Source organism: Halichoerus grypus, chromosome 8 (assembly GCF_964656455.1).
Source record: "Halichoerus grypus chromosome 8, mHalGry1.hap1.1, whole genome shotgun sequence".
NCBI lineage: Eukaryota > Metazoa > Chordata > Mammalia > Carnivora > Phocidae > Halichoerus > Halichoerus grypus.
The window spans coordinates 48,882,796-48,905,179 of NC_135719.1; the positions used below are offsets into that span (position 1 = coordinate 48,882,796).

Below are 22,384 nucleotides of genomic sequence, written 5' to 3' on the forward strand. Positions count from 1 at the left end.
TGCCCACAGCCCCTCTTGCCACAACCCCGTTAACATCCCATGAATGGGCATTCTAGGAAGCGACCTTGGAAGTGCTGATCCAGCCTTTAACTTCTGTGCCTTGCAAATGCGGGCCCCTTGCTGCTGTCTGGTCAGCGCTTCCTGGGAGTTGCTGAGTGAGAACCAAGGGAGAGCCCACTCCTGGCAGGCCCCAGAGAGAGTGGGAGAGAGCAGAGAAGTCGCCCCGTGTCGAAAGGCATGGTAGGCCCCACTTAATGGGAGCTATGTTTTCTCACTTAATCCTTCCCATCATCCTTCAAGGTAGGTATTTCTTATTTTCCATATTTTCCTCTATTTACTTTTAGTTTATATTCCTGGAAGATGCCTTTTTCACATTCACATAAGCAAAACTGAAGAAACAGTCATCACCCATAGAAAGTCTCTGTTAGTTTTGATGTCTAGCCTCTGGAATTTTCCCCTGTATGTTTATAAATAACCTCTTTTAAAATTTGGATTATATTGTACATACTGGGGTTTTTTGTTTGTTTGTCTTAAGTAAACTCCCAGTGTGGGCCTCGAACTCATGACCCCTGGATCAAGAGTCACATGCTCTACCTACTGAACCAGCCAGGTGCCCCCATACTGGGTTTTTTTGTTCAATCAACTTTTTTTCCAAAACAAAAATGGGATTATAAAGCAATTTCTACTTTTTTTTTCACTTAACACATCATGAACATCCTTCCAGGTCTACATACATGGTTATGGCAGATATTATTATCTGGATCGTTAAGTGAGCGAACCGAGGATCAGAGACAGAAGTAACTTGGCCCAGGTCACATAGCTAGGACACGGAGTGTGGGATGCCGGAGGCCTGGCACGAGTGACACGCAAGCCCCTTGTGATTCGGTGGTTGGGGTAGGGAAGCTGCAGGGTCTGAAGAAGTTCATGCTACCGATGGGCTCAGAGGTCAGGCGGGCCAACTGTGGGGCCGAGCAGAGAGGTGACTTCCCGCAAAGTTTCCCGGCAAACAGCAGGGCTCCGTCACCTCCCCACATCTAGTCCAGGCATCCTTCTATGAAGCCACAGGCCTCTCCCAGAAGTCTGGAGCTGCCAGTTCCAGGGCTCTGGGAGTGTTTGCCCCCAAGTCCTCTGAAAAGTGATCCTTAGCTATAAATAAGCCAGGCTCACATGTCCCAGCACATTGTGTGGGGGAAATAAAGAAATGTCTAAAACAGCAACTTGATTATGCCCAAGGTATGTATTTTTACACATGCCCAGATATAGTACATGTACAAATATGCTATTCATAAATGTAGCCCAGTGGTTTGGAGACCGCATGCCTTGTTGGAGGCTCTATGCACGTGCAGTTAATAAACACACTCTGTCAAAGGATAGGTGCATATTTTTGGAACTGCTGGTGAAGAATAGACCCCAAGGCAATTCCCTGGTACTTATACTAATTTCTAATGATAGAGGATAATTTTCCTTCCACGGGAACCAGTAATCAATGAGAGCAATGTTTCCCAAATCCCAAGCATTCACAAACCCCCTTTATAATTTTGGCCGTTCCTGAGCCCTTTATTCAATCACTTACTTAATACACTTCTTTAAATCAGCTCTCTTCTGTAACTTTAACACATACTAAAAAGGAAAATTATCTCACTGCAGTAAAATGGAAAACCAGCAACACTAACCATAAATACAAGGTAGCCCTAAAAATAAATACATAACTGCTGGAATAAAAAAAAAATGTGTGTCTGGATCCACTTGAAATCATTTTTGTTATCACCATTCACTCACACTTTGAAAACATGACACCAATGGACCTCAATACTGTGGGCTCCCTAGTCCAGTCTTCAATTTCAATTTATTTATTTATTTATTTTCTTTAAAGATTTTATTTATTCAATTTCAATTTTTTCAAGTGTTCTACTTCCAACCTAATAAATATTCAAAAAAATTTTTTTTAAAACACAACAAATAGGGGCGCCTGGGTGGCTCAGTCGTTAAGCGTCTGCCTTCAGCTCAGGTTATGATCCCAGGGTCCTGGGATCGAGCCCCGCATTGGGCTCCCTGCTTGGCGGGAAGCCTGCTTCTCCCTCTCCCACTCCCCCTGCTTGTGTTCCCTCTCTTGCTCTGTCTCTCTCTGTCAAATAAATAAATAAAATATTTAAAAAATAAAAAATAAAAAAAAAATAAAACACAACAAATAAGCATTCCCAGTAATCACACTGCAGAGAAAACCTCCCTGAATGATGGGAGCTTTACCACCCATGCCTTGTTCTGCCCATATCCTAACATATCACTTATCTAGTTTCCAAACATAGAACTGCTTCATAAACACTGTTTGGTGACTTTTTTCCCGCCACTAACCAATATATCTTGGACATCTTTCCAAGGACAGAACTTCTAAAAACACATTTTAACAAAACAGAAAAGATTTTAGATGAACACTAAAAGGGGTTCCATCCCGCTTCTGTTGGCTGCAGTGATAACACCACATCTGAGGAGAGGTATACCTCTTTTCCTTCCTTCCTTCCGCCCTTCCTTCCTTCCTTCCTTCCTTCCTTCCTTCCTTCCTTCCTTCCTTCCTTCCTCCTTTCCCACACATAATAAGGAAATGCTCCTTGTCAAATGAGGTATCAGCTCTTGGGTACCTGGAGCACAATTTCCATGGAAAGCCTGGGAAACTTTGGGGTTAGGAAATATGGGTTGCTTTGGTGGGAACCCTGCAGGCAAGGTCAGCTAGCTAGACTGAAAGAGGAAGGGTCTTGGAGGCAGAGCTTATTAGGTGGAGGAGACCTGGATGGAGATGGCGGTCTTGTTTCCCAGATGGGTTCTGCTTGTCCTTCCCCACTTGTCCTGCTCTATCAAATTTTCCTGGCCCAGAATTTTACCTCCCACCGCCCTTTGCCTCCATATCCCTTCTCCCCTGCTGGCCCCAGCACTGACGTGGGCAGCTGCTGGAGCTGAGGGTAAGACACTGGGGCAGAGGTGGGTTTGCCTGTGGGATGAGGGAGGGAGTGAAGCAGGTTTATGTTCATTCTCTAAGTCTTTGGGCCACAGCAGGTTTCCAGGCCTGTGGCCAGAATTTTCTCCCAACACCCTTGAGCTAGTTCTCCTCTCCTGTGTTTAAATTGTTTCATACCCTGTTTCCCCATGAGCCAAGCGACCTTCATCAAGCACACTACTGCCCCATTCCCTCTCCAGCCTTGGCCTAGCCTATATCCAGGGACCAGCACCATTTGCTCTATTGAGAAACTGGGACTCTCAACCGGGAGCTAACCCTGCAAGGATCATAGGTGGAGGATTCAGAAAGACATCCCCCCTCCCCAACTTGGACCAGAGCCTACTCCACTTACCACCACCCCAGTGTCCTCTGCAAGGACACAGTTTTGCCTGCATTGCACTGTCTCCCAAACAAGGGCTCCAGACCTTTCTAACCTGAGCCGCTTTCCAACCCTCTAACCAAGAGGGTGGAGGATACCACCTTCATCCATCCTACCTCTCCTAAGTAGTGTGTGTGTTGACTGGGGCTTTCTGGGGGCCCTTCCCTGGGCATTCTTAGCCAGCTGATGGCTGCCGAGACACGCAGGTGGGAAGAACATGGAATTTGGCAGTGGAAGACCTGGGTTCAAGTTTTAACCCTGCTCCGGCTCTGAGTCCCTGGGAAAATAATGCCCTAGTGCTTCTGAACCTTCGTTTTGTCACCAGTAAAATGGAGGTTGCGATGCCCTCTATCTCTTCGGATTATTTTGAGAGTCAGATGATATTGTGTGAATAAAAGGGATTTTTATCAGGGAGGGAGGAAGTAATATAGGCAGGGGGTAAACAAATTCACACTGTATAGAAGGCTGTATAATAAAAAGTAAGTCTCCCACTGTCTACTCCCGGGATCCCAGGTCCCCTCCCCAGGGACCTTCAGTGCAAGCATATAAGTGTGCATATCCCCACACACCGTTCTGCACCAAACACACTTTGGAGAGCGTCCCATTTCTGCACACATGGAGCTGCCTCCTTTTTAACAGCTGCCTAGCATTCCATTGTATGAATGTACCCAAACCGATTTAGCTAGTTCCCACCCTACAGATGGACACTTGGATTTTTTCCAGTCTTCTGCCATTGTCCTCGTGGTGCTGGAGTGAATATCATTAAACAGGTTTTTGTGTCCATGTCTGAGAATATCTGTGGGATAGAGTCCTCGAAGTGGTGTTGCTGGATCAAAAGGCACATGCAGGGTTGATTTTAATATATTACCTGCTTGCCCTTGAAGGAGGGTGTATCGATTGGCATGGCCACCAAGACAGGAGTACCTTCCCCCATTCCTTCACCCACATAGGGTGATATTAAACCTTCTGATCTTTGCTAACCTGGTAGGTGAAAATGGTATGTCACAGCTTTAATTTGCATGTTTTATTATGAATGAGGCTTGAAAGTGAGATGCTGGAGGTAGTTCAAGCTGGAGGGGGAGGGGGGCCCAGGACAGCTCCCTGCAGAGCTCCTGCCCACCTCATAGGTGCCCTCTCCCCCTTCCCAAGGCTCATCACTCTCCCCAACGGGGTCCTCCAGATCCTGGACATTCAGGAGAGTGACGCAGGCTCCTACCGCTGTGTGGCCACCAGCTCCGTCAGCCAGCGCTTCAGCCAGGAGGCCCTACTCAGCGTGGCCCGCAGAGGTAAGGGGGCAGGCTGGGCGGGGGAACCCTGGGGGTTTCTGGCATCAGCCACCTCAGAGCTGGTAGGCGCCTCATGAAGTCCAAGCTCTGCCTTCAAATTGCCATTGGGCAGGTGCGGCGGGGTAGCCCAGAGAAGGCCGTACCACCCAGGAAGTCAGAGATAGAACGGGCTGGAACCCCAGACTCCAGGCTCCCAGTCCAGGGCTGTCTTCCTACAGAGGCTCTGTGCTCCCTAAGGTTGGGTGGGGCATCCCGGGCTAGGGACAAAGGTGAGGGAGAGGGGAGGGGAGGCATCTGAAGAGGGGTGTCAGGAAGCCCTGGTCCCTGCCCTTCTGGGTATTAGCAGATTCACCCCTTGCTGCTGGCTGGACGCTGCAAATCCTGATCCCTGCAGTCTTGTGCTCCTGTCCTCTCCATTTCTCTGAAAAGCTCCCGTCCCAGTGTGATGCGGTAGGAAGGGCACACACAGGCTTTGGGGTCGGAAAGACCTGGTTTGAATCCTGGCCTCTCTACTTACCATCTGTGTGACCCTGGGCTGTTATCAAATGTCTAGCTCGGGGGGGTTGTGGAAATAGCTGAGATAAGAGTGGAAAGAGCCTGGCACCTAGCAGGTGCTCAACCGATCTTAGTGCAGACCTCCTCCAAGGGCCTCTCACTTGCCTTCCTCTACCTTGGCATCTCCTCCCAACCCTGCCCTTCTGCACATCTCTTCCCATCCCCCTCCCCATCCCTCCCACCTCCACGCTACCCTACTTGCCTGTGGTTTAGCTGGTAGGCAGGTCTTGGAGTCTGGTTCAGTCTCTCTCCTGTACCCTGGAGTCTCTGCCTCCACCTGCTGGGCGTACCAGGTATTCCCCATGCTGACCCAGGGGCCAGGGTCACAGGGAGAACTTGGCAGGGAATCAGTGCTCAGGGAGCTGCCAAGCTGGCAGAAACTCGAGCCTACCTCCTACTTCTCCCACAGGGGAACCCAGAGCCCTTTGGAGAAGGGACTTGCCTAAGGTCACACTGCGTTAATGATGGTGCTGGAACCAGAAACTATGACTGTTGACTCCAATTCCAGGCTCCAAGTCTACTAGTGACCCTGATGGGTGGGCTCCGTTTGGCAGGGAAGAATGAGGGTGGTGTGCCAGAGGCCAGGTTATTCCTCTCCTGGCTCCAAGAGAAAGAGCTCTGAGTTCCGGTCCCAGCTCTGCCGAGCTATGCAGCTGCTTTCCCCACCCGTGTGATCAAACCCTGGTTGTTCCCTGCCTCACCTGCCCCACCAGGTGACTGTGAGCATCAGGTGAGGGACTGCACGTAAAGACACCTCATGGTAAAGCTGCTTGCTGGCCTTCCCTCTCACCAGGGTCCCTGGCATCCACCAGGGGGCAAGACGTGGTCATTGTGGCAGCCCCGGAGAACACCACCGTGGTTTCTGGCCAGAGTGTGGTGATGGAATGCGTGGCCTCCGCTGACCCCACCCCTTTCGTGTCCTGGGTCCGACAGGGTAAGTGGAGGGAGGGGACCCGAAAGCATGGGAAAGGAGGGTGTGGCATCTCATGTGTCCCCAAGTTGGGAAGTTATAAGGGTGACCGCTCCATGTGGTGGGAGCTCCTCTCCGAGGGCTGAGTGTTGTGGGTGGGCAGACTTAGGCATCAATCCGTGTAGTATGTTCCCTTTACGAAGCACTTTGTGTCTGCCACTCACGAAAGTGTCACTGAGACCTTATTTAGGGTGGGCTCAACAGTGTCGCAAGTGAGTGTGTGAGAGCTAGAGTCAGGTGAAACCAGGCGCCCGCCGCTGGTCTGCAAAGCTGCCTTATGTGCTGGGCTCCTTGCTGGGCACAGGTGAGAGAATCAGGGACCCTGCCCTCTGAGCTCATGGTCTGGGTGAGGGCGATAAAACACATACCCAAGAAGAGACGTTTGACGGCATCAGGCACCAAGTGCTAAGTGCCAGGGGGACTGAGTCCCAGCAGATGCTATCAGGGTTGGGAGGCCTAGCCACACATCACTGCCGCCTACCGAGAGCTCAGCCCGCCCTCCTGCCAAAGCCTGGAGGGGCCCTCTGAAGGGGTAGGGGCGAGGGCTCTTATTCCCGGTGGACAGATGAGGAAATGGAGGCTCAGAGAGCCAAGACCCAAACTTTAGAGCCTCTTCTCTTTCTGGAACACCACTTCCTACAGTCCTATATGGAAGAAAAGCAAGGATTTTTTTTTAAGATTTTATTTATTTGTCAGAGAGTGAGCACAAGCAGGGGGAGCGGCGGGCAGAGGGAGAGGGAGAAGCAGGTTCCCCACTAGCAGGGAGCCCAACTCAGGACTCGATCCCAGGACCCTGGGATCATGACCTGAGCCGAAGGCAGACACTTAACCGACTGAGCCACCCAGGTGCCCCGCGAGGATTTTTTTTTTTTTTTAAGATTTTATGTATTTATTTTAGAGAGAGAGAGTGCATGGGGGGGGGTACACACAAAGGGGAGGCAGAGCAGAGGGGGAGGGAGAGGGATAAGCAGACTCCACACTGAGCGTGGAGCCTGATGTGGGGCTTGATCCCACGACCCCCGAGATCATGACCTGGGCCGAAATTAAGAGTCAGACAACCGACTGAGCCACGCAGGTGCCCCAGCAAGGATTATATTTGTTTCCGTTTGTCAATGAGAAGTGACTTGTCCCAAGGTGAGGTAGAAGTAAGTCCTAAACCCCGCTTTTTTTACCTTTCTTCTCTGACTCAGTCTATTATCCTATACTGCTTCCTTTTCGTAAGTTTTTATCTCACATTCAAAAGAGTATGTAATGAATACACAGAGTTTAAAGAAAAATAATCTGAACAACTATGTACCTCCCACTGAGCTGATGAGATAGAACAGTGCTGGTGTCTTTGGGTCTCCCCGACCTGCACACCTCATTGGACCTGTGACACTTGCCTAGTTAGGGGGATCCTGGCGCCAGCAGGACCCTTATACTATAATCAAGATAGGCCTGTGGTGTTGCCCAGAAGTTCTAATATCAATGTTTCTCAAATCCTGACCTTGCATCACGATGACCCAGGGAGCTTGTTAAAACTGCAGACTCCCTGCCTTCATGCCTGGACAGTTGTGACCCAGGAATCTTAAACTGCCCTAGGTCCTTGCTACTGAAAGTGTGCTCTTTGGACCCACCACTTGCACCTAGTTAGAAATGCAGAATCTGGGGCTTGCCCTAGGCCTCTGCATCTTAACAAGGTCCCCTGAGATTCTGTGATTCGAGTGCACAGTGAGGATTTAAGAATTGTTGTCCCAGAGAATCCTGACGCGGGTGGTCCTGGGAACTCCCTTGCAGAAAGTCTGCTAATAGCACTCCTGGACAGAGACTGGGAAGAGAAAGGCTGGAAAAGGACTTTGTTCCTGACACCCGTCACTGTTCCTTTTCTAGAAACTTCATGAAGTCAGGGAAGGGACATGGCTATTTGTTTTGTTTTCTTCTGATTACAAAGGTTGTGTGTGTTCATTGTGGAAAACTGGGGAAAAGCAGAAACAAAACATTCCACCACTCAAAGAGATTAAAATAGTTAACATACAAGTGTATTTTCTTCCAGTTTTTTTTTTCGATGCACATGTACATTTTCCCCCGAAATTGGGAGCATGCTATATTTACAGTTACAAGTCTTACTTTAATTCAACAGTATGTCATAACCATTTCCCCATCTCTAAAACTTTTCAAAAAGTAATTTTAATGACTATATTCCATCATTTGAGTATAACCATAATGCAATTTGCCAGTCCTTTCCCATTGCCCACTTGTTATGTAACACTGCAGTGATCAGCCCTGTTAATATCTCCCCAGTACAGGGGCCCACAAATGGGATCCCTGGGTCAAAGTCAAGGTGGAGCCCCTCTCAGCATTTACCCTTTCTCTGGCAGCTTATCCTTTTTAAAAACTTTCCCAGTTTGATAGGTGAGAATTAACATCTGTGTTTTGGTGTGCATTTCTCTGCTTATGTGAAGTTGAACACTTTTTTTGGTGTTTCTTGGCCATTTGCATTTCTCCTCTGGATTTTCTGTTCGTGTTCAGAAAGCAGGGGCTTTTAAAACGGTTCTCAGGGGTGCCTGGGTGGCTCAGTCGGTTCAGCGTCTGCCTTCTGCTCCCGTCATGATCCTGGGGTCTTGGGATCGAGCTGGTGTGGGGCTCCCTGCTCAGCGGGGAGCCTGCTTCTCCCTCTCCCCACTGCTTGTGCTCTCTCACTATCTCTCTCTCTCAAATAAATAAATAAAATCTTTTTTTAAAAAAAAATGGTTCTCATTTCAGATTCAAGATAAAAAGTCTTGCATATATTCAAATCTTTGGTTCTGGTCAGACCTTTCCATCCATGTCTTCATCACAGTATTGGGATAACACCCTACAGGAGGAGCGTGTCCTCCTTGAGAGAAATGGATTTAATAATAATGGTAATAGTAATAACTGACGAATGTACTGAGCACCTGTTAGGTACCTGCAGTGTGCCTGGCCTTCTCACAAACCTCATGTGTCCCACCCTCACAGCATCCTTCCAGCTAGGGACAATCCTCTCCCCATTTTACAGACGGAGACAGGAGGGCTCAGAGGGGGTCACGCCTCTAGCAAGTGGAGGAACTGAGATTCAAACAAGGGACTGTTGTGTTCCCTTAACCGGGTGTGGAGGGCCTCCCCACCCCGGATCCAGGGAGTAGATGGAGGGGCAGTCCTTGGTGCCCTCCTCCAGCAATCTTCATCTCCTCCCCCAGATGGGAAACCCATCTCCACCGACGTCATCGTCCTGGGCCGCACCAACCTACTCATCAGCAGCGCGCAGCCCCGGCACTCGGGCGTCTACGTGTGCCGCGCTAACAAGCCCCGCACGCGCGACTTCGCCACGGCCGCCGCTGAGCTCCGCGTGCTGGGTGAGGCGGGGTGGGGGACCGGGCAGTAGTGCGGAGGGTGGGGACCGGAGTGGGGCGGTCAGCTAGGGCCAGCGAAGTTGGGGACCGGGGAATGGGCAAGTGGGTGTGTCAGAAGGACCGACGGGCCATCCTGGAGGATAAAAAGGCTGGAGCTAGGGGGCCGGCACTCAGGGGAGGAGTCCTTCGTTAGGGTGGGTACTGGAGGGGACAGGCTAGAGGACTGGAGGCGGGGGAGTGGGGGAAAGAGATTGGAGGATGGGGTGGGGGAAGTTGAGGCAGGGAGAGAAGGAGAGGGGTGATCAGAGCATGGCTTGGGTGTTTGGGGGCTGGTGAGGGGAGGTCTGAGTGGGACCTAGGTCATGGGGGGAGGGGTAGGACTGAGGGTTAGGGGAGACGGTGGCGTGGCCTGAGTGACAGGAAACACTGGGGGACGGGGTTGCTCAGGGCTGGGATAACTGTGGAGAGAGGTGAGTCTCCCAGGTGTGGGGGACACTGGCAAGGAGGGGAGAGGGAGGTTACGGTACCCGAGGGAGTGGGGTGAGGCCCAAGAGGAGCTGGGGTCCTTAGGGGAGGCTCAGGAGGCCTGGGGACAATTCGGGGCGAGGAGGAGAACGGCCAGCGTGGGGCTGGGGTGAACCGGGGAGGAGCAGAGGTAGAGCGGCGCCGCCCGCCAGGATTTGGGGGCGGGGTGACTCAGGGAGCGAGTGGAGGGCCCGCGGGAGCCGGCCGGAGCATCCGGGGGGCGGCAGAGCCCCTCGCGGCCGGAGCGCGCCGTCAGCGTCCCCCTCCCCGCCCCCAGCGGCCCCGGCCATCTCGCAGGCGCCCGAGGCGCTGTCGCGGACGCGGGCGAGCACCGCGCGCTTCGTGTGCCGCGCGGCAGGGGAGCCGCGGCCGGCGCTGCGCTGGCTGCACGACGGGGCGCCGCTGCGGCCCAACGGGCGCGTCAAGGTGCAGGGCGGCGGCGGCAGCCTGGTCATCACGCAGATCGGCCTGCAGGACGCCGGCTACTACCAGTGCGTGGCCGAGAACAGCGCGGGCACCGCGTGCGCCGCCGCGCCCCTGGCCGTAGTGGTGCGCGAGGGGCTGCCCAGCGCCCCCACGAGGGTCACGGCCACGCCGCTGAGCAGCTCTGCGGTGCTCGTGGCGTGGGAGCGGCCCGAGCTGCACAGCGAGCAGATCATCGGCTTCTCCCTCCACTACCAGAAGGCACGGGGTACGTCCGCTGGGGACCCGCGCGGGGGCGCCCCGAGGGGGACACAGGTTAGATGACGGAAGGGTTGCTGCGTGGGTGGGTACCTTTGGGATAGGATGAGATGGGGTGGGAGCCCACGGGAGAAGACCCGCGTGGACATGGGCTAAGCCATAGTCTTCGATGCCGTGATGGAGGGGTTAACGTGTGTGGCCCATTTCCCCCTCCTCCAGTCTGTTATGATAAGGAAGAGGATGCTTTTCCTCCCAGGGAAAATGCCTAGGCATTCCTGGAGCTGGTTGATTAACTGCAGCAGGAGTCACTTCAGTTAGACACCAGAAAGAACTTCTTAACTGGTGGAGGAATTAATACAGTGAGACTAGAAGCGGGGGAAGTCTTACTCTCCAGCTCAGATGATCTGATGATTTAGTTATACCCAGACCATTCCAGAGGCTGGGACAATATGAAAGATCCCTAGGTAGCCTCCAGCTGGCAGACCTTTGGGGGTGGCTCTGTGACAGTACCTTTGTCCTCTGTGTCACCGCCCCAGGCATGGACAATGTGGAATACCAGTTTGCAGTGAACAATGACACCACAGAGCTGCAGGTTCGGGACCTGGAACCCAACACCGATTATGAGTTCTACGTGGTGGCCTACTCCCAGCTGGGGGCCAGCCGCACCTCTACCCCAGCGCTGGTCCACACACTGGATGATGGTAGGGCCTCTAAACCTGCAATGGGCACCTTGGGTTCCAGAGAATTCCCTGGGGATGGTAGCTCGCTTCTTTTTACTAGTGTATGCCAAGGCACTTTTATCTGCCTCATGTCATCTTCTGTGCCCTGTAAGGAGGTGGGTGAGGGTTCTTCCCAGCTTATAGTTTGGGAAACTGAGGCCCAGAAAATGAGAGTGACTTGCCCAAGGTCAGTAGTACAGCTGGGACTTGAGTCCAGGTCTTGATTCCATGTGTTATATGGCCCTTCTCAATATCCATGTACCATCCAATCAGGCAGGGGCCGGTGACCTGAACCCATTGGATGTAGAAGATTGTGCCCCAAACCTTTTTCTGGCTTTGGGGTGGGAAGAATATCCCCTCATCTCCAGTTTGGGGCTCCCCTGAGAGGCTCCCTTTCCTCCCTCAGATCCTGGTCCTGGGCCTACTTCTGACTTGCTGTGTGACCTGGGCAAGTCTCTGACCGCTCCTGGGCCTCACCTTCCACGTCGGTGGAGCAGAGCTCACCCTGATGTTCTTCTGTCTCAGTCCCCAGTGCAGCGCCCCAGCTCTCCCTGTCCAGCCCCAACCCTTTGGACATCAGGGTGGCGTGGCTGCCCCTGCCCCCCAGCATGAGCAATGGGCAGGTGGTGAAGTACAAGATAGAGTACGGTTTGGGAAAGGAAGGTGAGTGGGGGCAGGGTGAGGGCTCCACCTGGCTGGGAATTGTTGATATGAAGTGCTGGCCAGAGCAGCTGAGGATCCAAGCAGAAGTGGGGGGGAGGGAAGTCTGAGGAACTGAGCCAGAGCCATGGAGTAGGGAAATAGGACCCTGGACAAGAGGAGTGTGGTCTGAATGTAGGGAAAGGCAAAGAGGCAAAGCTTAAGACAGAGGGAGACCTGGATTCTAGCCCTACCCCCTGTATAGCTATAGTGGATAATGCTGTTAGGTCCCTGCCTCGGCTTCCCCATCTGTGAAACGAGGCAGGTAGCCTAGGTAATCCCTGGGGTCCCTTCCAACTCAAAAAGCAGATGAGGGATAGGGCAGTGGAGGGCGTGCCTGCGGGTTTGGGGAAACAGAGCATCGGGGAGGGCGTGTTAGGGCAGATGTAAGTGATCAAGGGGAGAGGATATGAAAGGGATAAAGAGTTAGGGGAAGACAAGGGGCTGGGGGTGAGGGTGAGAGTGAAGAATGAGGGAAGGGTGAGGAAGGGGGCTTGGGCTCCAGAAGGCAGGCCGTGCCTGATGGCCTTCAGAGACAAGCCCTTGCACCTGCACCCTAGTGTGTGTGTAAGGGGATGGTCACTGACAGCTCATGGGGAAGTGCGGAGTCTGCCATGGTTCTCTCCACTCTGAGCTGAGGGTGATGACCGGCGTCAGCCCAGGCCGGAGGCCCAGGAGTCAGCTCTGGAGCCGTGGAGTCCGTCCAGGCACTGAGGGATCCGTGCCGAGAGGGCCTCAGGCTCTCATGGGCACTGAGGAACCAGGATCTGGGGTGGACGAACTGGTAGGGGAGTTTAGGGGTCATGGTCTTCAGGTCGCCGCCCTGCAGCCATGTGTTCTGTCCCAGCAGATCAGGTTTTCTCCACCGAGGTGCCTGGGAATGAGACACAGTTTACACTGAGTGCGCTTCAGCCCAACAAGGTGTATAGAGTACGGATTTCGGCCGGCACCGGGGCTGGCTACGGGACCCCCTCCCAGTGGATGCAGCACCGGACGCCCAGTCTGCACAACCAGAGCCACGGTATGGGGTCTGAGGGGAGAGGAAGGATGGGGTATGTGACCCTGTGGGTGTATGTGTGCCTTTAGAACGCAGGCCCAAGCACCCTCTCCACCAGAGACCCTCCATGGCTCCCCTGCTTGATGGGCAAGGGAGGCCAGGTGTTAGAGGCGAACGGCTGGCCTTTACAAACAAACCTGGGCTCCAGGGTCCCTTCTATCTGCTGCGTGACCTTGAACAAACCATTCACAACTCTGAGGCTTCACTTACTGCCGCAGGTGGCGTGAGGACTACTAATGCATTGTAAACGAGTGTTTAGTACGCAATAAGAACTTGGCAGATAGTAGCTGCTTCCAGATTAGGATTGTTGGTTTTGTCAAGAGGCCCAGTAAGAGAATGATTACGTACAGACAGACCCTCTCGCACGCATACTATCCGTATGACCTTGGACAAGTTACTCAACTTCTCAGTTTTCTTCTTTGTAAAATGGAGACAATAGTATTTTTGTCATTTTATGGGGTTGTGAGAATAAAGTTAAAATACACGTATAAGGAGCTTAGAACAGTGTCTGACACATAGTAAGGCCCCAGTCTTGGGCTCCAAGTAGGCTCCCCACACCAGTGGCTCCTTCCCTCCTTCCCGGCCTCAGCAGCCGCGGTGACCCCCTAGCCTGTCAGTACCCATGCATTCCTTCCTTCAGAAGAATTACAGGGCCTGACGCTGTGCCAGGTACCATCAGTCCTGCCCCAGAGGGGCTCCTTGCTGACCCCTTTGCAAATGCCCAGGAGACATCCCTGCATTCTCAGCACTCTGGGTGTGTAGAACAGTGAGTTCCCCTCTAGACTGAGCCCAGACCCGGCGCGGGAGGTGCGGGCTGCGTGCCAGCGTGTTGGGCGGAGGCTAGCAAGGCTCCCACTCAGTGCTGGCTTCCTGCTTTTGGCTTCCTCCTGCCTCGTCCCCCTCCCCCATCCCTGGCTTCCTTCTCCTCATTCCCCTTTCTCTCACTCCTTCTTCCCATCCTGCTCCTCTGCCCCCAGTCCCTTTTGCCCCTGCAGAGTTGAAGGTCCGGGCAAGGATGGAGTCCCTGGTGGTGTCATGGCAGCCGCCCCCTCACCCCGCCCAGATCTCTGGCTACAAACTGTACTGGCGGGAGGTGGGGGCCGAGGAGGAGGCCGATGGCAAGAGTCCCCCAGGGGGCCACAGAGACCAGGCTTGGGACGTGGGGCCTGTCCGGCTCAAGAAGAAAGTGAAGCAGTATGAGTTGACCCAGCTAGGTGAGGAGGGCTGCGGGAGGGAGCAAGACAGACATAGCCTCGGTGGGGAACTGGGCAAGCTGGGCACGGGAGTTGGGAATGGAATGCTCTCTGGGGATGAAAGAGTGGCCTCGGGGGTCCCTCTAGCCAGTGACCCCCATGACCTTCCCCAGCCCCTGGCCGGCTGTACGAGGTGAAGCTTGTGGCATTCAACAAACATGAGGACGGCTACGCAGCAGTGTGGAAGGGCAAGACAGAAAAGGCTCCCACACCAGGTGAGGGGGCTGGGGAAGGAGAGGGAGGAGGGCTCCGTCGAGGGGTCTGTGTGCCACTTCCTTTCCCTTTCCTCTGGGCCAGCCCTGGTGGTCAGGCCATCCGGTAGCCTTGGCCACCCCCAGACCCATTCTCTTAGGCTCAAAGGTCCTCTTCTAGCCCCAGACAGCCTCTGTTGCAGAGAGAAACTTCAGTTGGTGTACTGTCTTTCAGGCCAGCTACCGGATTTTCATTACCCATGAGCAGTGCTGATCTGGAAGGTTTGGACAGAGAGAAACCCCATAGTTGATCAGTGACTCCTGACCCTGTTTGATCTTTAAACATTTTTTAAAACACATCCACCTACAACATACTGTCTATCAGATTGTCCCTCCACGCTGGGCAGGGAGAATGTCCCTATGTGGCCCATCAGGAAGCGGAGGCTCAGAGAAGTAAAGGGACTTGCCCAAGGTCACACAGAGCCTAAACTAGAACCGGGACTCCTGGCTGCCCAACAAAAGTCTGTCCACGGTAGTACACTGTCCCATGGCTCTGGGTGGGCCACCCTGCTTGCCCATCATGACACGCCCCTTGCCCCTGACTTCCCAGGCTGATTTTCAACCATGTGTTTTATCGAAGGGAGCACTCAACCCAGAGCCAAGAAACCTGGGTTCAAATTCCAGTTTGTTCATTCAGCAAATCTTTTTTACTGTCTACTACCCTGTTCTGGAAATATAGTGATGAACAATACAGATAAGGTACCCACTGTCATGGAGTTTGTTTTATTTTATATTTATGTAATAAACACATCATCCTATAGCACTCACTATACAGGTCTTAGCTCAGGCTGCTTTAACAAAAATACCCTAGTTTGGGTGGCTGAAACAACCATTGCTTTCTACAGTCCCGGAGGAAGTCCAAGGTCAAGGCACCAGCAGACTCAGTGTCTGGTGAGGGCCCACCTCCTGGTTCATAGACCGTAAGCCATGTTTTCATGGGGTCCTCCATTGGCAGAAGGGGGGCTGGAGAGCTCTCTGGGGGCTCTCCCATAAGGGCACAGTTACAGACTGACAGTTTGTGCCCTTCCCCTGCCCCCCAATTCATACATTGAAACTCCACCCTCCAGTACGATGTATAAGGAAGTAAATAAGGTTAGATGAGATCAGGAGGGTGGGGCCCTTATGAAGAGGATTGGTGCCCTTTTACAAGTCACAAGAGAGCTCACTTCCTCTCTCTGCTCTCCTCCATAAGATCATATAATGAGGAGTTGGCAGCCTATAACCCACACGTGGGCTCTTACCAGAACTTGAGCATGCTGGCACCCTGGTCTCAGATTCAAGCTTCCAGAACCGTGAGAAATGAATTTCTGTTGTTTGTAAGCCACCCAGTCTGTGGTACTCTGCTATAGTGGCCCGGATGGACAAAGATAGGCACTAATCCCGTTCATGACGGCCCCCCATGTGTTCAAATTTCAGCATGTGAATTTGGGGGGGACACAAACATTCAGTCCATAGCAATATGCCAGACACTTTTCTGTATACATAACAAATATTAATTGAATGCTTATAACAACACCATGAAGGAGGGACTGTTCTCAGCCCCACTGACAGAATAGGGAATGGAGGCATAGAGAGGTTAAGTAGCTTCTCCCAGGTCACACAGCTAGTACGCGGCAGAGCTAGAATTGGAACCAGGACCACCTGGCTCCAAAATCTGTGCTTTTAATTGCCATAATTTGCTGCCTCTCTCTAGTACAGTCTGCTCTAGGTATGGCCTTGGCAAAAATCACTGAAATTCTTGGGAGCCTCAGTTTCCTCAGCTGTGAGGGGGGAATGATGCTACCCAACTCCACAGGACCAGAAGACAGAGGGTGAAAAAAAAATACCTTGGAATCGCGAACCACTACCCGTATTTTGGTATGAGTGTCCTCCCTCCTTTCCCCACACTCTGTTTTCACCTTCCAGACTTGCCCATCCAGAGGGGACCACCCTTGCCCCCTGCCCACGTCCATGCGGAATCAAACAGCTCCACTTCCATTTGGCTTCGGTGGAAAAAGCCAGACTTCACCACAGTCAAGATTGTCAACTACACTGTGCGCTTCAGCCCCTGGGGGCTCAGGAACGCCTCCCTGGTCACCTATTACACCAGGTGGGGAAGCCAGCCGATGCTGCCACGGGGACGGAAGGCAGCAGATGGTGATGAGGGGAGGGACCCCGGGCATTCAGGAGCCTTTCCTGGCTCGCGTGTTGCACTGGGGCACCCTGAGGGTCTGCTGGTGCCAGGTGGAAGAGGGGAGTCCATCCTATCCCATCCCCTCCCAACAGAGCCTCGCACTCAACCACAGGGAACGTGATGCAGGACAGACCCATTTCTCCAACCTCAGAGGCCTACTGACATGAGGGGGAGGAGACAGCCCTGATGCCGTCCTGAGAGGGCCCCCAGTCAGATGGGGAGGCAGAGCCCCAGAGGAGCTGCTGGTTAGGCAGAGGAAAAATTGCATAAAAATATCATTGAAGACACAATAAAGCAAATAAAACAGATAGAATAAAGTGGGAAGACATAATAGCTGTGTACAGCTGCAGCTAAAGTACCATTAAGTCAAGGAAAAGATGCATCAGAGATGGATCCTTGGGTGGACAGTGACTTGGAGGAACCCAGGAAGGTTTCCTGGAGCAGGGGGCCTGGTCTGGAGATTTGGACAGACTACCCTGGGAGCAGCATACATCCAGACCTCTCTGTAGGGCCCCTGGGTGGTGTCCGTGGCCCCCCTGCCAGTGAGTCCGTTCCCCGCCCAGGGTAGGGCCTGGGGCTGGCTGGCGAAGCGGATTTGGACGGGCCTCTCCTGGCAGGAGGGTGCCCTGAGAGCGCTAGTTGCATTTCTCGCCTCGGCAGCTCTGGAGAAGACATCCTCATTGGTGGGCTGAAGCCATTCACCAAATACGAGTTTGCGGTACAGTCCCATGGCGTGGACATGGACGGGCCTTTCGGTTCCGTGGTGGAACGCTCCACCCTGCCTGACCGTGAGTGGCCCCCTTGCCACCCATCCATCTTTTACCTCACTCCTTCTTGCCCCGACGACCCTCTTTTTGGACATGTCCCTCGGAACCCTGTTTCTATTGCTGGCTTTGCATTCACGTCGGCCAGTCCTGTGCTGGTCTTAGCCACTCACTCCTAAACATAATGAGATTTAGAGGAGGGGCTTCTTGTATGAGACGGCCAAGACCTCACTGAGCTAGTGACCAGGGGCCAGGTGTCCTAGATTCTGCACGTGAGGGCTCCATCCCGCCCCTGACACACAGGGAGGCTTGGGCAGGTCCCTTCCCCCTTGGGCCTCCACGTCCCCCTCTGTAAAAGGATGGAGGCATTTGCTGTGCACGTCTGTGACTCTGGAGCCTCTGGAAATGGCATTCCAAGACAAATGGACTTTTGTTCTCATAGCAGAGGCTCTTTGGTTCTGCCGGCCCTATAACTGTTCACCTTCCCATCGACAGAAGACCTTTGTCTCAGGATCTGAAATAGGAAGATGTGCATGGGGTGGGGTGCGAACGCCGTGCACTCTCATGCGTTTGCTTACACATTGTCTCCCACCCACCTATGACTTCAGTTGTGATGGTCTTAACCTGCGATGGGGGGGTAGGGGGCCCCAGTGTGTTCTCAGGACGCTTCCCGGCAGCACTAGCTGTGCAACAGACGGGGATGTTTTCTCCTTTTGCAGACGGGGGGACTGGAACTGAGAAGCTGAGAGGCAAGGAGGCTTCTGGCAGCCTGCGATGCTGTGGCTGTCTCATGCCCCAGAGCCCTGGGTCCCCATCCCACCCTCTGCTGGGCCTTCAAGCCCTGGAACCCCAAGTCTCTGTCCCTTTCCAACTCACTAGTCACCTGTGTCCCTCCTTCTCCTTCTCTCCCTTCCTCATTCACCCCTACCCCCAGGATCAGCTTCTTCTCTAAAAACAAAGCACAAACAAAACCACAAAGGTTGTACTTCTCATACTGGGATTCCCATGACCCTCGGGACCCGTGTCAGGGGCAGACACGGCTATACAGGGCATCAGCTGATTTTACTTGAAGATCTGGGGGTGGGGGGGTAGCAAGGAGTTAGGAACTTTCTTTTTTTTTTTTAAGATTTTATTTATTTATTTATTTGTCAGAGAGAGAGCACAAGCAGGGGGAGTGGCAGGCAGAGGCAGAGGGAGAAGCAGGCTCCCCGCTGAGCAGGGAGCCCAATGCGAGGCTCGATCCCAGGACCCCGGGATCATGACCTGAGCTGAAGGGAGACCCTCAACCCTCTGAGCCACCCAGGCGTCCAGTTAGGAACTTTCAATGATAAATAGTTTTAACCACTATTTTTAGGTTAAACTTTACCATGGAACAGAGGAGAAACTTAGTATGAGAGTTCAAAATAAAATTAAGCCTTCCAGAAAATTTTGAGCTCTGCCCCTGGGTCTCTGGAATACCAGACAGTCTCCTCCACCTTTGGAAATATTTGGATGTGGAAATTTGAGACCTGCTCCAAGGAGTGAAGAAGAGTTTCTGAGGGGAGGAATGGTAGTGAAACCCCCCCACCCCGCCAAATAGTTTCCAGAAACTCACCAGTTAGAGATCAGATCTCATTTTGCTTTGTGGTTTGTGGTTTGTCCTCATGCCCTGTCTCCCAGCTGCCCCCCGGAGCTGGGGCTCTCAGTGACTGTGCCTCTCCCCATTTCCTCCCCTGCACCCCAGGGCCCTCAACGCCCCCATCTGACCTGCGTCTGAGCCCCCTGACGCCGTCCACCGTTCGGCTGCACTGGTGCCCCCCCACCGAGCCCAATGGAGAGATCGTGGAGTATCTCATCCTGTACAGCAGCAACCACACCCAGCCCGAACACCAGTGGACCCTGCTCACCACGGAGGGTGAGGGCTCCCACCCCAGGGCATCTGAGCGACAGCTTCCCCACCCTCTCTCCCTTTTCCAACCACTCCAGTGGCCGGGTCAGTGGTGAGAGTGTGGCTGAGGTTTGTTCCACGGGTTTCTAGAAGAAGCAGGCAGAAGCTAGTGCTCGAGTGGGAGAGCATACCTTCTTAGTCCTGCATCCCGCACCCCCCCCAACCCTCCAACCCTGCTTTCCTTGCTTCCCCCTGCCCCCAGGAAACATCTTCAGTGCTGAGGTACATGGCCTCGAGAGCGACACTAGGTACTTCTTCAAGATGGGGGCGCGCACAGAGGTGGGGCCTGGGCCCTTCTCTGGCCTGCAGGATGTGATCACTCTCCAGGAGAAGCTCTCAGGTATGAGGGCAGGGAGGGAGGAGTAGGTCCACCCTAGGACAGCCTGAGGTCTTCTGAGGCCCCTGGAGTTGACCTCTAATGCTAAAGTCATCTCTTCCAGGGCCCTGCCCCCAGGTACAACTACCCTTTCATTGTGTTGGACAGCTGGCTTCGTAGTTTGGTGGGGAGGGGACAGATTTGAAGGGGAAATGGATGTAGTTCAGTAGTGATTCAGTCAAGAGGTCAGATTTATGGGAGACTGGCTTGGTTCTTTGGGAGACTGCTTTGATTGGAGGATCGGCTTGGAGAGGTGACAAGCTTTATGGGGTGGGAGAGGGCAGCAGGACTGGCTATGTGATTTGCAGGGCCAAGTGTGAAATGAAAACATGGGACCCTCATTAAAAAATCAGAACTGCAAGATGGTGACAGCAGAACCTTCAACCAAGCATGGCGTCCTTCTGAGTGTGGGCCCCGTGCGACCGCTCCTGTTGCACACTCACAGAACCAACCCTAGTGTGTTTCACTGAGAGGCCAGGGTGACAGAGAGAGATCAGAACTTCAGATGTCCAGTGGGGAGGACAGAGAGAGAGGTGGTGGTGGACCCCTTCTTGCAGCAGCAGATTTTTGTGTCCAGAGGGTGAGACCAGTGGTCTCCTGAGGAAGCCACAGAAATCCTGATCTATGAACCCTGGACCTCGTCCTGGCCTTGACCTGTTCTGTCCCCTCTCTGTCCCCCGCCAGACTCCTTGGACGTGCACTCAGTCACAGGCATCATTGTGGGTGTCTGCCTGGGCCTCCTCTGCCTCCTGGCCTGCATGTGTGCCGGCCTGCGCCGCAGCCCCCACAGGTGGGTGAAGGGGCCAGTCTGCCTGCAGAGAGGAGAGGTTTCCAGAAGGGCAGCAGAGATGAGAGGGCACGGAAAGTGGCCACGACTTGCCCGAGGTTCCCCCAGAGGCCCCACTGAAACTAAGACTCTGGGGTGAAGGGATTGGGGGTGGTGTCCTCATGAGAATGGGGAGTGGGTTTAGGGGAGCCCCAGCCTACCTCTTCAGCAAGGGCGAGCATAGACAGAGCTGCCTCTTCTGCCTCTGTAGCCGCCAGCATCTTGGAAAGAGGGACCGCAAATCTCTAGATACTTGGAGCTGGGGGGAGGGGAGGAGGAAAGGTCCCATTTGCAACGACATGGCTGTTTTTTTTTTTTTTTAAGATTTTATTTATTTATTTGACAGAGAGAGACACAGCGAGAGAGGGAACACAAGCAGGGGGAGTGCGAAAGGGAGAAGCAGGCTTCCCGCCGAGCAGGGAGCCCGATCCGGGGCTCGATCCCAGGACCCTGGGATCATGACCTGAGCCAAGGGCAGATGCTTAACGACTGAGCCACCCAGGCGCCCCTGTCATGGCTGTTTTGAACGTAGTTTCTTAATCATTACCCATACAGGGAAACCAAATTTCAGAACAGGAACCTACCCAAGAACATAGGCAGGACTAGACCCCAGGCCTGCCGCCGCCCCTCACTTTCTGAACACTGTGCCTGATTCTCTGTCTTCCCTTCCAGGGACGCCCTCCCAGGCCTGTCCTCCACGGCCAATGCTGGGAACCCCGCACTGTACTCTCGAGCCCGCCTTGGCCCCGCTGGTCCCCCAGCTGCCCATGAACTGGAGTCCCTTGTGCACCCCCGTCCCGAGGACTGGTCTCCACCGCCCTCAGACATCGAGGACAGGGCTGAAGTGCACAGCCTGATGGGGGGCGGTGCTTCCGACTGCCGGGGTCACTCCAAGAGAAAGGTAAGCCTGGAGCCTGGGTAGGTCAGAGCCCCACACTACAGCTCGTTCCCAGAAAGGACACCAGGGGGCGCGAGAGCACAATGTGTGACCCCTGGGAGAAACTCCTCCGCCCTCCCCTTCCCTTTCCCAGGGCCAGCTGCAGAAGAAAAGGCACTCTCTCTCTCTTTCCTCCCTGAAAAGGTTGGCAGGGTAGGGAAGCAGATGGGCCTCCACCCCTGGCAGAATAGGTCAGCCTGGTTCTCACGGAAGGAGGGAAAGGCCCCCAGTGGACTGTTTGCTGGTGACTCAGTGTGGCCACAACACCCTCCTCATCCTGGGAGCTGGAGAAACCTCTAAGACCCGGCCCTCCCCAATATGAAGACAAGAGGCTGGTCCGCTTGGCCATGACCAAATGAGACCAGGACCTGGATAAGGTGGGCCCACGTAGGGCAGGTCCCTTCCATGCCAGCAGTGGTGGCTCGTCCTGCCCTTCTCTGAGGAGCCTGCCCAAACCCTTGGGTGCTTCCTCCGTCTTTCCCTGCCTTTGTGGTGAAGGAGACCCTGCCTGGCTTGGACACCTCTAGGCTTTGCCAGAGCCTGTGGTACTGGGCTTTTCTGCAGGAGGACTTCTCCATCCTCACATTCACCCCCAGACTCTTGGCCCCTCCCCACAGCCTTAGCCGGGAGGTGGCCGGGAGGCCAAGAGTCTCCATCTACTTCCCTC

At 53.7% G+C, this 22,384-nt stretch overlaps 1 protein-coding gene across 1 annotated transcript in view; it reads left to right on the forward strand.

Annotated features, from left to right (window-relative positions):
* The window catches only part of IGDCC4 (immunoglobulin superfamily DCC subclass member 4), a 38,094-nt gene that overhangs the window by 11,804 nt on the left and 3,906 nt on the right, over positions 1-22,384 (forward strand). The window contains exons 4-18 of the mRNA XM_036087156.2: positions 4,518-4,654; positions 6,003-6,143; positions 9,377-9,532; positions 10,332-10,745; positions 11,272-11,436; positions 11,980-12,117; positions 13,004-13,174; positions 14,188-14,424; positions 14,577-14,678; positions 16,620-16,803; positions 17,548-17,675; positions 19,375-19,545; positions 19,781-19,918; positions 20,639-20,744; positions 21,453-21,681. Coding sequence (XP_035943049.2) covers positions 4,518-4,654; positions 6,003-6,143; positions 9,377-9,532; positions 10,332-10,745; positions 11,272-11,436; positions 11,980-12,117; positions 13,004-13,174; positions 14,188-14,424; positions 14,577-14,678; positions 16,620-16,803; positions 17,548-17,675; positions 19,375-19,545; positions 19,781-19,918; positions 20,639-20,744; positions 21,453-21,681 — 2,617 coding nt within the window. The remainder of the gene's footprint in view (positions 1-4,517; positions 4,655-6,002; positions 6,144-9,376; positions 9,533-10,331; positions 10,746-11,271; positions 11,437-11,979; positions 12,118-13,003; positions 13,175-14,187; positions 14,425-14,576; positions 14,679-16,619; positions 16,804-17,547; positions 17,676-19,374; positions 19,546-19,780; positions 19,919-20,638; positions 20,745-21,452; positions 21,682-22,384) is intronic.